Source organism: Lissotriton helveticus, chromosome 10 (genome assembly GCF_964261635.1).
Source record: "Lissotriton helveticus chromosome 10, aLisHel1.1, whole genome shotgun sequence".
NCBI lineage: Eukaryota > Metazoa > Chordata > Amphibia > Caudata > Salamandridae > Lissotriton > Lissotriton helveticus.
In genome coordinates, this window is record NC_136071.1 from 833527311 (window position 1) to 833543570 (window position 16260).

Consider the following 16260-nt stretch of genomic DNA (forward strand, 5'->3'; position numbering starts at 1 on the left):
AAACATCTTCTTGTACACTTAGTTTAGGATTGAAAAATGGATCACAAAGTACACCAGCACTAACCTTGGTGGTGGGAGAGTTTGCATCTAGGCAAGAAGTGAAGCCTGTTTTTTCAATGGGACTTTTTGAGACCAACGGACAACAAGAAAACCAGTGGTTGCAGAATAAATTGAAGCAGAAAGAGGATCAAAACAAAAGAATTGCAAAGTTCCACCTTGGATAACATTTTGTTAATGAAGATTTCACAAAAAGCATTAACATTAATTCCTTTATTGACTATACATGAAATGGGAAATTGTTAAATGAAGGATTTAATATTAAGATTTTAAAACTACTATGTCTGTATCATTTGATAGATAACATGGGGTCCACGAACTTCTGAGGGTCCCGCCTACTCGAGAGTCTGTAACTGTTCAGAAAATTAAATAATATTATCAGATTAAGTAAATATACTCAGAAAAAGCCAAATTCAACATTTAAAACACTGAAAATTTGAATTAGGAAGCTGAAAATTAAGTTAGTGTCATTAGCATGACTTTTGGAGACTGTGCAAGTACAACAAACAGCATCTAATATGGATGATTAATGACCTCATTTGAAGCACTGGTATGCGCTGAGAAAATGAGAACATTAATTGGAGCTAAAAAGAGACATGCTATAATCTAGCATGTCACTTCACCTTTTAGAACTATATCCACATTTTGAAATGCTCCAACCTTACCAGTAAAATTAACATTTTGCTTTTTTGATTTTTTTTCCTTGTGAGTAAAAATATTTGTGTATCTGTTTGATGTGCATTTGCTTCTGTATTTTTGTGTATTGTTCTGTGGTTCAAATTGTAGAAATTGCTGAACCTGGCGTGCCTGGCTTCCAGTATTGATTCAGAAGGGGGGGAGGGGCACAGAAGCAAAAGGTATACAAGCCATTAATTTAGACTACCAAGTTCAATTAATCATCTTTGAGCAAATAGCATGTTAGATTTGTTGTACCATTTGGTTTGAAGGATCTGTAATTGTTATCATTAGAAATTAAAAATGTTTTGACACCTTCCTAAATTAGAATGTACAACTTAGAATCTAGTGTAAGAATATAGAAGTGTGACTAAAAAACCAACTGACATGGCACTTCAATTATAGTAGTAAACACTAATATGAGAGTTAGATTAGATACATGTTTGATAATGAGAACAATCATATTCAGTTGAATTGGGATCTGGTGCCAGAATTAAAATGAAGTGTTGCCAGTTTATTAATGAGTAGTTGACAAAATAATACAATTTGGGTTCTATAAGATCAAAACCGAAAAGGTTTTCAGCTCTGCAACATCATACTGCATTGTGATTTATACTTAGCAAAAATGTTTAATGTTTAACACATTGCAAAACCACATGGCTGAAAGTTCGATCTGTCCCTGAAAACCTACACCGCCAAACAGATATCGACTTCCTGACAGTGCTAGGAATCTGAGGTAAAACAAGAAAAGGGAAGTGAGAGAGACACATCAGACTGGAGTTCATTCTCGGGCACAGAATCGTTGTAGTTCAGGAGTGACCCAACACTACCTTGGTGCCTTGGTGTTGCAGAGATAGGTCAAAATGAACTGGCTGGCAGAGAGAAGACAACAGGTAAGTATATTTGATCAGCTGGCCCGAAAATGCAGTATACAAATACATTTACAAAGCTTACCAATTTCAGCAGTGGGGATTGCTTTGGTGAGCCTTAAGTCGATCTGAAATCCAGAAGAGAGCCTAGGACCCTGTCGCAAACACATCAGACAGGAGAACAACAGAAATACAAAGAGGCAAATACATCAAAATGAGGCTCAAGGCAAAAGAAACACTAGCTAGAAAGCCAACCAAACTGTAAGGGAAGAAAACAGTGTGAACTAATACAAGATCAGATGCAACTAAGCAACACAGTTAACGAGCAAACGACCATGAGCCATGTGGCCTTAAATATTGCTCTGTCACCATTAACCCTGAAATTACTTCAGACTCAAGCAGTAAACTACCTTGCGTTTAGCGGTCTAGAGTTGCCATTTAAGTTAGTTTCCACTGACCCATTTTCCATTTTTTCCAGCGGCAAGTGTAATCTAGACTCACTAGTCTACCTGTACTTTGACAGAGCCCTGACAGTAGCGTTCCTCTGAAGAGCACTCATGGCAAGAAATGCTGTGTCCAAACTTCACTGGATGACTTTCTTGAAATACTCTCACTGGTTTGGAAGCGTGGACAAAATCTGTAGGTCCTAAAACCTCTCAGACACATCATATCCTTTCCTGGTTATTAGATATAGAAATTGGCCTAGCTGCCTACTGGAATCACTTATCTCCTTGACTTAGTACTCTAATGACCCATCTATTACGACTGGTGGAGGTTTTTTAACTGCTTCAGAAATGGTTGATTTGAATAGAAACATGAAATACGTGGTGAATATGCCAATATAAGGGCTGTGCCAAATGTGTAGCCGATCTTCCCACGTTCTCTAACTCTGTGAACGGACTAAAAAAGTAAGATGTGAATTTAGAGTGTTATCTGGGAGCAGTGCAATAGTTAGTGGATGGCGAACCCTATCCTCATTCTATTAATCAGATATCTTTCTACAATATCTGTCAGCAAAGCATTTATAAGCCCCTTTTGCCCGCTCCTGATGTTGATCTGTTGCCCTTTGTATATCTTGTAGTCATTGTAGGAGAGTAGTCACAGAGGGAACAGTGAAACTAGAAACTTTCCTTGGTGACATCTGAGGAGGATATATGTAGGAACAGAGCAACCTTCCTATTGGTGAATGCAGTCAGTTACTGGTTGTGAATTCCTCCAAGGCAGTCCATCAGTACAGGGCATTTGGGTGATCTATATGTAAGCATCATAAGTATTGTTCTAAAGACTGGCTTAGCCATCCAGCTTGTTCATCAGCGTGTGGGTGAGAACTGGTGGATTTGAAATTCCTCATGCATACTTTTTTCATTAGTTCCTCCCCAAAATCCTTGTGAATTTGGTACCTCTGTGATGATGGTTTCTAGAAGGTCATGAAGATGTAAAATGTGAATGATAAAATGTCTGCTAATTTAACAGCTGTAGGGAGTTGTTTAAGAATATTGAAATGGCCTATATTCATGAAGTTATCAATGATATCTAGCAGAGTTTAAAAAAATCTTTTTTGATATATTTTCAACTTGACAAAATACATTGCAGTCCATGCCTACTGGTAGGGGCTCCCCGGAGATGGGGAGCTAGCTATGGTGGTGTCTCCTAACACGAAAGATGAAACCTCAAATAGTGAAAACAACCCCCAACACAAGTATTTCCCAGATATTTGGTGTGCATTGCAATATGCGACTGTTTCTGGCTTGGGTTGCTACCCTTGTACATCTATCTCCAGTTGATGATCGACGATATAGATCGTGGTTCCCAATTTGTCAGTCACATCGTGTGTCAGCAGGCATCCGGTCTAAGCCCCCATATGTAGACCCTGACATTATCACCTCCTACTGTCCGGCCCTAATTACTACAAGCATAGATTCCCCATGGGTCACGTCCCCCCTCACCAACATCCTGCCTCCTTGCTCTCCCGGTCCCTTTGAATATATTGACCACTAATGGCTAGTGACCTCGCTCTTCGAACGCCCCCATATTTTGTCAAATTTGCGCCTTGTAGGCCTGTTCCTCCGCCCTCATACACCAGTTAAGTTTGGATTCCCACTCCCACAATGTGGGCACGGAGGGAATTCCCCAGCTTTTGGCTATGTCATGTCTCACAACCACAAGGGCCATGTTGCAGTAGAGTAATGTGTACCTGTCCAGCGTCTCTTCTTTCAAGACACCCAGGGCTACCAGTTGTAGCAAGTTATACTTTCTCCTCCGTCACTTCGACAGTCTGACTCTCTCCCTCTCCCAATACCTCTGTAATGGACAGCATCCCCAGATGGTATGTAGGAAGATGCCTCTCTGACCACAACCCCTCAGACATAGGGGTGGCTCACCGGTTAGAGGAGGCAGACCCTGATGCAGAGGTCAGACCCGGGCACCAGGGTTCAATTCCCGACGTGGCAGGGTCTTGAGCTCATAAAGTCCACGGACTCGATAATTCTCACCTTGGTGCCTACTCGAATCGTGGGTTCACACTCTGCAACTCTGGGCAATAGCTTGCTTAATCTTCACTACGGCCCCACCACGATGGGATGCCTGGTCTTCACCTTGGGTATGCCCAGTAGGGGTAATCTCGCAGAGAAAGACCAGGACGGGTTCCCAAAGCAAGCGCCTTGAGACCTTACGGTGATAAGGCGCTATACAAGAGCGTATGATTATGATTATTACGATAGGCCAGAGACGCTGCACCCTATTTTGTGTAGTATCACCCTTGTGAAGTATGCTCTGTGGAGCAACATGAGCTAGACCTGGCTGAGGCCTGCTCATATAGCCACCTCTCTTGCTCTATGTGTTGTCCTCTATTCTTTCCAGCTCCTGTTACCATCTGTGTCTAAGTGAGTCAGTTGGGGGAGACTGTGAGTGAGTAACGTCATGTGTACTGGGGAGACAGCATGTGGGTGTAGGGGGTGGGTGAGCACCCTAAACACCAGAGGCCACCATCCCCAACAACAACAGAGGCAGGCTCTGCTAATGACCCAAATCTCATCTATATGCCTCCAGAAGGTTGCCCAAATTTGTAATGTAAATTCCTAGATATGTAAATTCAACAAGCTCCCACCGGACTTGGAAGAGATCAGGAGAAAGGCGCCAGTGTGGCAGGGTAACATCACAGATTTATTCCAGTTTATACTTATTCCTGTGAACATCCCAAAGGTGCACAATATTTCCAGTATCCGTGGAAGAGACCAGCTGGGGTCTGCCAGGTAGAGGAGATGTCAGCTACATATTATGAAATTGTGTCTTCCCAACCCAGGAATGACTGAACAAAGCCCATCTTCCTCAGGATTGCAAACAAATAGGGCCATTTCAGGAAATCAAACTCTTTTTCTGTGTCAAGTGACAGGAGCACCGCTGGCTCTCTGATCCTGCCGCTGTGGGCCAAGCAGTAAAATAGGTGTCTGAAATTCTGTCTGTCGCCCTATGCGGCATGAACCCTGATTGATCTGCTGCCACCAATGATCCTGCAGTTTGCAACATGAGATCTGCAAGAACCATAACCAATATCTTCACTTCTACATTCCACAACGCAGGTAGGATGCACAATGCTCTGGTAGCTTACCCATTTTATGAATAGGTATAATCAAGGCTTAGCACATGTCTCCCAGCTGCACCTCCCTCTTTGTGCACCCTGGAACATCCACGTAAGGTGGGGCATGATTGGGCACGAAGAGGCTTGGAAGGTTTGAGCAGGAAGCCATTTGGACCTGGAGCCCTCCAATTCTTCAAGTGTGACAAGGCATCCACGATTTCTGAGCCCGATATCTTGGTCTCAAGTGTTTCCTGGGCCTTGCCCCCAGGACTGGCAGTTAGGAGATCTCAAATGAAGTCGTCAGTACCCCCATATTCCTGGATAGACATGGTAGATACAGTTCCCCCAAGTAAACTGCTATCTTCTGGGATATGACTTCTGGAGTTTGCAAATCTATTTCTGCCCTATTTTCCATTTTGCCAGCCATGCCAGGAGTTTCCCTGCCTTATATCCGAATTTGTATACGTGCCCTTGTTTCACCCTGAACTTGGCCCTGAGTTCTTGTTGGTCATGAGATCTACAGTCTTCCCCAGTCTTTTCAGTTCTGCTTGCCAGTTCTGGCTTTGATGAAGCTATAAACACCACCTCCCAACACACCAATTTGAACTCCAATTATTGGCACTCACTGTCTTGCCTCTTTTTTTTTAGCCATTGTATGAGCGATTGGTTGCCCCCGGATTACTGTTTTGAATGCCTACTACAGGACCACCGCCTGTGTCCACTGACCCCTTGATCTCCTGGAAGTATCTCTTGGTAGCCTCCACTACCTTGTCTTGTATCACAGTCCTTAAACGTGCATGGGTCTAGACTCTATCCCATTCTTGAGAGGCCCAGGGATGTCTGACATGTTGTGGTTTGTGGGCAGGTATTGCTTGTCTCTGAAACATAAACATAGGACTTGGGATTGAGGAACCAGTAGATAGTCTAGATGAGGGAGTGACCTCATGGCATTAACTGCATAGGGGTCGTGCAGCTGTTCTGGATAGTGAATCCTCCACAGATCAGCTAGTCCCAGTGAGCTCAGAAAGGTTGCTGCACATGTATAATTCTTGGGCAGAAGTAGTGAGAATGTTTCCCTGTCTCGGGCCCCATGGGCTGTCAGGTTTAGGTTGCCCCCAAAGATAGTGAGAGCGTCTGGTGTATCCAAAAGCCAGTCCCCCATCTTCCCCAGTGTGTCTGTCTGCTGTCCCAAAGGTAGATACCAGGACACTTTTGTGAGAAAGAATCTCACTCAGAGATCAGGAAAAACAGACAACAGGATGAAGTGCATTGGTTTTCTAGATCTTGCTGCGACAGTCCTGCTCCAACTTCTATTGATGAAGTGTCCGCTTCAACGGCAAAATGGAGCAGATTATTAGGATATCTCAAGATGGGGGCAGAAGTGAAAGCAGCCATTAAGTTTGTTCAACACTAGTTCTTGTCTTCAATGCAGTCAAATTTCACTCCCTTCCTGGTTAGCTATGGTATCGGCTGTATTCTGATGGAAAAGCACACATTTTTTTCATTTGGCTTAGATGGAGTGCTTCCATAGTTTTTTGAGGATTTCTCAAACCAGTCATATATTTTCTTCAAATGTACTGGATTACATTAGCATACTATCCAAGTACATCACAAATAATAAGTTTGGAAAATGACAGGTACAATACAAAGATTAAAGTGTACCACAATGTACTAAAAGTGGCCATAACAGTAAATCTGGGCGGTGAACTGCGTAGCGTTGCAGTTTTTTTTTTCTTGCTCGTGTTTCCTAACATCAAGTTGGGGAGCACAAGCACGGAAAATCCATCTCCTGGAGAGATTTTTCCACGTTCGCGATCGTCAAGATCAAGTTGGCGAGCACGAGCGTGGAAAATCAATCTCCCGACGAGATTTCTCAACGCAGGCGGTCAGATTTCTCATTGCGAGTGGTTGTGTATGCTCGCGATCGCTGGCGTTGAGAAACTGTCTGTTCGCGTTGAGAAAGCTGCCACTCGAGTAAAAATCTAGTTAAGCGGCAGAAAGGAAGCAGTGCCCACTTGTGCTGTGCATGGTGCTGTTCGTGATGACTGTACAGTGCAGACAAGCACCTGGCACTGAAAATCACAGTGAACAGCATTTATCCAATGCACTCCGCCATTTGTGGAGCTTCGCATTGCGCGGCAGAGGCTTTTTTTGCACTTTAGGCAGCGTTTTGCTACGTAGAACTCCGCGAACTCCGCTCAGGTTTACATAACAGCTGTGATAGGCTGGTTTCCACTCACTACCTCACAGAGTCTCAAAAGATTATAAACACATTTTAGGTTCAGTTTCAGAAGATAATAGGTGACCACTTGATTGAGGAGTACTGAACTGAGGGTATTCTACCATAACATTGAGTTCGCAAATATTGTGTGACTCAAATAACATGTCAAAAATATTGTTATGCCAAATATGTTGTGGTACAGAATATGCAAGGTAAGTGTGAGAAATTAGGTTGTTGGTTGAGAGGGTTGTGAGCCCTTCTCAAACAACAGCCACAATCCTTATCAGGGTGAACTGCAAAAGTCACGTAAACTACTGTTGCTTATTTTGCATTGAAAATAGTAAATTCGACTCCTCCAAAGTCCTACACTTTCCCCACTATTACTCAGACTGAAGTGGGAATAGTAAATCCGACCCTCCAAAAGCCAGCACTTTCCCTACTGTTGCTTAGGTTTGATGGAAATAGTAACTCTGATTCCTTCAAAGTTCAACACGTTCCCTATTGTTTAGGTTGGAGTGGAAATAGTAAATTTCATCCTTCCGAATCCTACACTTTCCCTACTATTACTTATGTTGAAGTGGGAATAGTACATTTGGGGCCCGATGTAGGTCGGTCGGTAACGGCCGAAAATCGGTATTTTCGGCCGTTACCGATCGGTAAATAGGTGATTGGCATGTAGGGGGCTTTATTTTACCGAATCGGTAAAATTACCGATTCGGTAATTTTACCGATTCGGTAAAATAAAAAATCGGTAAATTTACCGAATCTGAGCCACCCATATGTAGGTGGGACTCTTCAGAGTCCCAGGAGCCTTACCAAATCGATATTTTACCATCAAATAAATTTGATGGTAAAATACCGATTCCGGTGTGCATGCACATGTGTGCATGCACACCTATGCCATGTGACAGGCAGACCTGCCCTTAGGGCATGTATGCCTGCCACATGGCACCCGAGCCTGTTTTGGGGGTGCCAGAGGGTGTCAAAGTGACACCCCCTGCACCCTTGTGGAAATCGGTATTTACCGATTCGGTAAATACCGAATCGGTAATGCCCATTCATTCCTATGGGCTTCATAGCCCATAGGAATGAATGGGCATTACCGATTTGGTATTTACCGAATCGGTAAATACAGAAATCATCCGATTCGGTATTCCAGCACATCTGGAATACCTACATGTCGACCCCATAGATTTACCGATTTTTAATTACCGAATCGGTAAAATTCGGTAATTTAAAAACGGTAAATCTATTTCACCTACATCTGGCCCTTGACCCCTTCAAAGTATAACACTTTGCCTACTGTCGTGGGAATAGAAAATGTGATCCCTGCATTTTTATGTGATTTTTGTATTTTTAATTTTATAAAGATTTATTTTTATATAATTTAAAAAATACTTTGTTAATATTTTTTAATTAGATTTTTATTTTAATAATGTTATAGTATATGTATTTTTCCAGTAAATTCAATTGCCAAATAACCCACATCCTTGAGATTCTCCTTAAAATATTGTGCCAGATTTCATCTTCTTTTACTGTCAGATGTTAGATACTACATTGTGGAATGGTTTCTTCAGGCATCAAAGCAACACTTTAGCATGAGAGCAGTGCCAGGATTGGCTGGGGTGGGCTACCTTGAAGCTCCTGCAGACTATGAGGGCCTGTGCCTGCTCCCCACTCAGCTGTCTAAGACAGCTGAATGCAGAGGTTTAAAGTTTAAAATGTGCATGTCAGGCTGATGACTGTCTCAAGACAGCTAGCCAAAATGACATGTGCAGTTTAAACTGGAGCAGCCAGCAACACTGCTCTCTGCAGACAATCAGCATCTATAGGCGTGCCCAGTGCTGCCACTGGGGACGGTAAACTGAAAAATAAAATGGCCATGAAATCTCTTCATTACCATTTTATTTTTCATACTTTTTCCATTGTGAGTGGAGCAACCACAGCTGGCAGGATTACCTTAAAGGAAGTGGAGCTGATAAAAAAAATATATATATTCTGTTTCGGAAAACTTCAGTAAGAGTACTGCCCACTCCCCTTGGAGCTGCAACCACGATTCCCAATTGGATATGGGTCGAAAGTGGACTCCATTGCCCTTTGCAAATCTGTAACCAACCCAACATGGGAGTCAGTAATTGGTCAATAGTTTGCAACCGGAATTATGGTTACAAACCATTGATACATCACTGCTTGAATCACTATTTGGAAGAAATGCCCATCCCCAAACACCCTCCCACCCCCACCCCCACCCCTTCAGAATAGTGACTCCGAAACCCTTTCTTATCCCCTTTAGAAATTTGGAAAAAAAATCCGAAGTGCTAAATGGATTTAATGCATTAGAAAAACTGTTTTACTTGTCACAAATACTCTGGTTTCCAGCTGGTAATAAGTTTTGTATATCCAGTCCCATGTGTGAAAAATGTATACAGAAAAAACCTTAGCACAGAATTATAACAAATGCTAGAGTTGAAACGCAGAAATGTCTTAATAGTGTTTGTCATAGATCTGGTGAGGAGAACACTTAAATACAGTGATGCAGCCCTTCACTAAAAAGTGTTGCAGGGTGTAGGGGATCAAGAATATCATTCTAGCAAACAGACAAAACATTATCTTAATTGCTTAGTTGTACAGAGATTTGCCTCTTGGTATTAATACTACAAAGTAGAGTGATATTTATTCAACAGTATTTGGTGCCACAAAAAGAGAACACTTTACCTGTCTAAACTATAGTATGCGTTTGAATGCCATTAAATATGATATCACACAGTTAAGGTTGCTCTAATAACATTTTGGTTTGTGTGGTACAGGAAGGGAACTATTCACTGTGAAATGCCCTTGTGGCTGTATAAATGTTGCGATAACTTAAGACACATTTGAAGTAGCATAACTGAATAAACATAAACAATTATAAAACATGTTATATATCAGGCCATTAATTGCACCTCGTTGATGGCTTTGAGTTGTAAACATTGTAACGGATTCTTAAAGAGAGAGTGCAATAATTGAACACACACATTGAGTGCAATGGATGGTGAAGTAGTACATTTTGCATTTTCACAAAAATCGGCCTAAATGTGATGTGATTGTGAAATGGCAGTTATAGAAGCTGCCTGCTGTGTCAAAAGATCCTCTTTGCATTACAAAACCAGCATAAACAACCACTGGTACTGCATCTCAGTAATCTGTTTCACAGCGAAGGATGGTCAGATTTCAAAAGAATAATACACATAGAGTGTGATAATTACCGATGGTAACCCTTATGAAGATTACCAGTAGATACTAGTATTTATGGATAAGGAAACCTCAGCCACGTATCGTGGCATGCTTCATCAAAAGTAAATTTACTAAAATGTCATAATCGGCGGTATTAAAAAATAATGTATAAAAGAAGCAATGTTGTCCAGTTAAACTACAGTGCTAAATGGGAAGGATTTATTCAGTAAAAATCATGCATGTCAGCCACAACGTGGTTATTGTTTGCTTTTATACGTTTTTACCGCCACCTTTACACCCAGCACTTGCAGGTGTTATTAACATTGTATACCAATATTACGTTGGACTTATTAATTACATCAAAAAAGCAGTGGATGTTGGGTTTTCAGTTATTTTTACCCCACTATGCATCACGTAAACTAAATCTAATGTGTCAGTTTGATTTGACTTCACAAACCCTTTTTTTTCCTCACACTTTAGGATAGAGGGTCTCAGGGCCAGATGTCCGAAAATAAAATATTTTTTAAGAGCAGACAGGCCCACTGCCCGCTTAAAAAATGAAACAGAAATGTTTAATTTTTCTTTTTTCAATGCCTCCTGTTTTCCAAACGGAATGCATTTTTTTTTAAACGGCTTTATTAAAAAAGCACTCATAGACATGGGGGTCTGCTGACCCCAGCAGGCCACCATCCCTGTGAGTACTGTCCATTCCTGATGGGGTCGCGAATATCACCTGTCTCATAAATATTAATGAGACAGGCATTTTGTGACCTCATTAGGAATCGCTAACAGTGTCTGAGACACTGTTGTAAATTGCATTTTACAAGTTGCAAATTGTGAGTCGCAAAGCGGCGCAATTTGTGAGTTGCAAAATGTGAGGATCATACATCTGGCCCTCTGTCTTAAAAAATCTGTACATGTGCTACCATAGGTTTACTCCCTTGCATAGACGTAGATGTACAAATGTGTCAAATACCTGAAGGTTTCAATAGTATTTCTGCAAACAGCGGTAACCATAAGCTTATAGGTTTACATCTGCACAGGATTTGTGAGTTTTCAATTAGCCACATAGAAAGCAGTTGCATGTGGCTAATTGAATATAATGCACGTGTGCATCCGAAAATGCTTGTGCATTGTTGCAGCACCACCTTTACATTTTCCATTATTTTTTCCACAAGGAAAATATGATTTGCTTTCCTTTTAAAATGTATCCAGTTTTATCCAGTGGCATCTGAAGTAATATTTTAATGCTAACCTGTTTTTTTTCTGTACCTTTATGGTTTCTTAAAAGAAAAGGATTGCAGGGAGGAGGATATTGGACCCTCAGAATCAGAAGCTGCAAAAGGTTGTTGAGGAGCAGACAAAGACGATAGAAAGGTATCCAAGTACAGAAATAACTATTGAATACACTCCTTTGAATGTTTATGTATTTATAAAACCTCTACAATTAAATACAACCCAAATGTATTTTTATTGTATTTGTTTCCTCTTTTAGCCTCAGAAAGGAGGTAGAACAGAATATCAGAATCTCAGAGAAGAAAATTGACATTTTTAAAAAAAGGTATGCTCATGTGGCACACTACTAAGAACTCATGCTATAAGAAACTGTTCAGTTTTTCATTTTAACAAATCCAATGTTATAGTAACAAGCATGATATCAAGTATTCATTATTTATGCTATTTAAAATATAAATCGAGGTGGGTTTAAAAATATTTGTAATACTTTGTATTTGTAGTTTCAAATAATTTTTTTACTAATCTTACAAACGTATATGTTTAACTACTTTTTGTCATGGACCGAAACAGCTCATGCTCAATTCTCAATACAATCTGTGAAATAAGAGTCACTTGACCGTTGCAGGGTATCTTAGAAGCAATTTCAAATAATCAATTAATGTAATCTAATTTAATATAGTCATAACCTTGATCATCTGCTTATTGTGTGGCATAGCATGGTTAATGATAATATTTTATATCAATCTTTACTTCTTTCTTGCCACAATCCAGACTTGCAGGCAGTGTGCCAGTGCAATTCATTAATTTGAGAATTGAAGAATTAGTCTTTACTTGACCACTTATTTTAAGTGCACATACATTTTCTTCTTCAACGAGCAAGCGAAACCCTCACACAAAATCCGGACTTCTAACAGCTTGAAAATTATGACCTGGAACGTTGCAGGGTTCAAAAAGCTGTTACAAAACCAAGCTGTGGTAAAATTCATGGAGGAGGCGGACATAATCTGCATACAAGAATCCTGGCTGATCAACCCTCTCTCACTAAGAGGTTATGCAGAATATGGTAAACCAGCAAAAAAGACCAACATTTTTGGAAGACCATCAGGGGGGATATGCGTCTACATTAAGCATTCGCTGAAACTGGAATTCATGGGAATAAACAATCTTCCAGACACCCTTCAGACGGGCATCCTGAAAGGTCGCCACTCGATTAACGGAAATTTCTCAATTTTACTAATCAACATTTATTATAATCCACATGGGTCTATAGCCAACTTGCTCATGCTAACAAACCATTTGGAGACCTTATTGCTCCAATTTCCGGCACTAGAAAGCATTATTCTTGGTGACTTTAACAACCACAACATAGGGGTGCTAACTACACAAAGTCATCAGTCTGGGGCTACCAACGCACTGAACGACTTATTAAAAACCTACAAACTGGCGACAGCGCACTCAGTTCACCTAAAGAACAGCCCAGGGGCCTCTGTCGGTCCTACGTATAACAACCGAACGACGATCGACTATACCATCTTAAGTGATAAATTGCAACCCTTAATGTCAAACTTCTCAGTTCACCCGGGTAGTGACAGCGATCATGCGGCCTTAATAATCACGCTGAACTTAACAGTGAAATCACGCCATAGGCTAGAATGTATTGGTGCACCCGACGGCGAAGAACTGATAAAGCTACCCAGAAGAATCAAATGGGGGCAGGCTGCAACCACTACATTTAACAGCTGGGTAAACTCGTGGATAGGCTGGCCACCGAGTGAACAGAAGAAGGGGGCAATAGCAACATGGAATGGCATAACTGGGACCCTGGCGGCGACACTATGTGGGAAAACAGATAGAACAACCCATTGGCACCCTCCAACTGCATATGGATATAATGAAGTAATTAAAAAAAGTGCCAAACAACTGAACACGAAACGAAAAGCCTTCCGTAAAATCGGCTAAAGCGTAAATAAAAAAAAACTACAAGAAGGCACAAAGAGCCACTCCAAGAAGGCGTGGGCTGCAAAAACGAGACCACTGTGAAGCTCAATGGCTGAAAATCTTCGACCTGCTGAGTCCCGGAAAAACGCAAGAGTTCTGGAGCTACCTAAGCTATCTCGGACGAGGTATAAACCACAGAGAAAACTCCCTCGAAGCCTCCATCTGGGTTGCCCATGTAAAAGCACTTTATAACGAAGACGGCTCTGTCAACCAGCAAAATGACGCACCCGTAGCAGGCGATGACCCAGACTTTGTCACCGAAAAGAAGACCCCGCCTGGAAAATCGTTAGTGTCTAAAATCCTAAAAAACATCAGGCAAAACGGCGCACCCGGCCCCAACGGCCTCCCTGGCCATTTATTTAAAGCAAATATTGAATTCTGGTCCGAAAATCTGACCCACCTGCACGCTGAATGCTGGCTCTTGGGGGACGTGCCAGACTCATGGAGAGGCTCGCTCTTACACCCAATCCATAAGAAAGGCCCAAAACAGACCCATCAAACTACCGCATGATCGCCCTCCTGGACATCGAGGGCAAAGCTTATGCTAGTGCCATCCTGAGGGACCTTGCAAATTGGACGAGCGAAGAAGGCCTTCTCCCATTTTGCCAAACTGGATTTAGACCTGGGTCTGCCACAGTAGATAACGTTACTGCACTTTCCTTCCTGGCCCACCAAGCGCGGTCGCGCAAAAGCCCCCCACTATTTGCCTGCTTTATTGACTACTCGGCAGCGTTTGATGGGGTAGATCGTGCCATTCTTTGGAGAAAGCTGGCTCAATGGAATATCAACCCATCCCTGCTAAGAGCGGTTCAGTCTCTGTACCAAAAAACGTTGGTGAGAATCAAACTCTCTAGGGACTCCGCATCTGCGAGGATTGAGACAGATCGAGGCCTAAAACAAGGGTGCGTCTTGGCCCCTCTGTTGTTCAATCTGTATACTGCGGACATGGAGAGGGCCTTGTCGGGGGCAGCCTTAGCCACCCCAAAGATTCGAGGGACCAAAATTCAATTCATGCAATATGCTGATGACTTGGTACTCCTGGATCACACCAAAATTGGGCTACAAAAGGCGCTGACGGCACTTGCAGCATACAACACCAAAAATAGGCTGGTAGCAAATCCTGCCAAGTCAAAAATAATCATCTTCGGACATTACCCCAAGAAAAAATCAGTAAGAAGGAGGCTTGGTCACCTCTCCTTGGAAAGCACACAGCGATACACCTACTTGGGCATCTGTTACCATGAGTCGGGGCTTTCCGGTGCCCATTTAAAGAAAATCCAAGGCAAAGGGAAAACCATCACCTATGCCCTCTGCAAGCTACAAGCCTCCTTATATAGGATTCAGGAGGGTCAGTGGCAGTGATCCTCCTGGACCTCAGCGCAGCCTTTGACACGGTTAACCACTGTGTCCTAATCCAGCGGCTGGCCGTGGCAGGGCTCGCAGGCTCGGCGCTCACATGGATAGAATCCTTCCTTTCAGGGCGCTCGTTCCAGGTATGGGATGGCAACTCCCACTCTGCCTCCCTCCCCCTTGCGAGCGGAGTCCCCCAGGGATCATCACTAAGCCCCACTTTATTTGATGCTTACATGGCCCCCCTTGAGGATGTCGTCGCCCCCTTCGGGATCAAGATAGTGAGCTATGCGGACGACACGCAATTGGTCGTCTCACTCTCACATCTGGACAATCACCCAGACAACCTGCCGAACTGCCTCCAGCAAATTCACCACTGGATGTGCAAGTCATCGCTCAAGCTAAATGGATCAAAGACAGAAGTCATGCTTTTGGGCAAGCAATGGACCACCATCCCCTCATCGGTCTGGCCAGACGTCTTCGGGGAAGTACCCACCCCGAAACAAGTAATCAAGACCTTAGGAGTCTGGCTAGAACCCGAGCTGTCTCTGAAAACCCAAGCATCCAAAACAGCAGGCACCTGTTGTTTTGGTCTCATGCGCTCCATCCGCAGGATCCTCCCACTACTTCCGCCCCTATCTAGGAAACTCTTGGTCCAAGGTCTGATCCTTGCGCGGCTAGACTACAGTAACATGGTCTAGCTGGGAGCTCTTGAAGCCACTATGGCTAAACTTCAGCGTACGCAAAACGCAGCTGCCCGGCTCCTTATGAATCTCCCTTCCAGAGTCTCAGCCAGACCTGCGATCAAGGCCCTCCACTGGCTTCCAATACGACAAAGGGTAGAATTCAAGGCCCTGTGCACCGCACACAAACTTCTCAACGGTCTCGGCCCTGCTATCCTGAGAGACCTGGTCACCCCCTACAAGGCCCCCAGGTCCCTACGCTCGGACAATGAGCGTCTGGCCAACGTCCCCAGATACAGGAAGGCACGCACCGGCGGTCGACGCTTTTCTGTAAAAGCATCCTCAGGATGGAACTCACTTCCTCTCCCCCTGAGACTGGAA

At 42.9% G+C, this 16260-nt stretch overlaps 1 protein-coding gene across 8 annotated transcripts in view; it reads left to right on the forward strand.

The window, feature by feature from the left end:
• The window catches only part of C10H10orf67 (chromosome 10 C10orf67 homolog), a 2166521-nt gene that overhangs the window by 1571010 nt on the left and 579251 nt on the right, over positions 1-16260 (forward strand). For all 8 annotated transcript variants that reach the window (XM_078664370.1, XM_078664376.1, XM_078664375.1 and 5 more), the window contains 2 exons: positions 11904-11989; positions 12108-12173. In XM_078664370.1, the coding sequence (XP_078520496.1) occupies positions 11904-11989; positions 12108-12173 (152 nt within the window). The remainder of the gene's footprint in view (positions 1-11903; positions 11990-12107; positions 12174-16260) is intronic.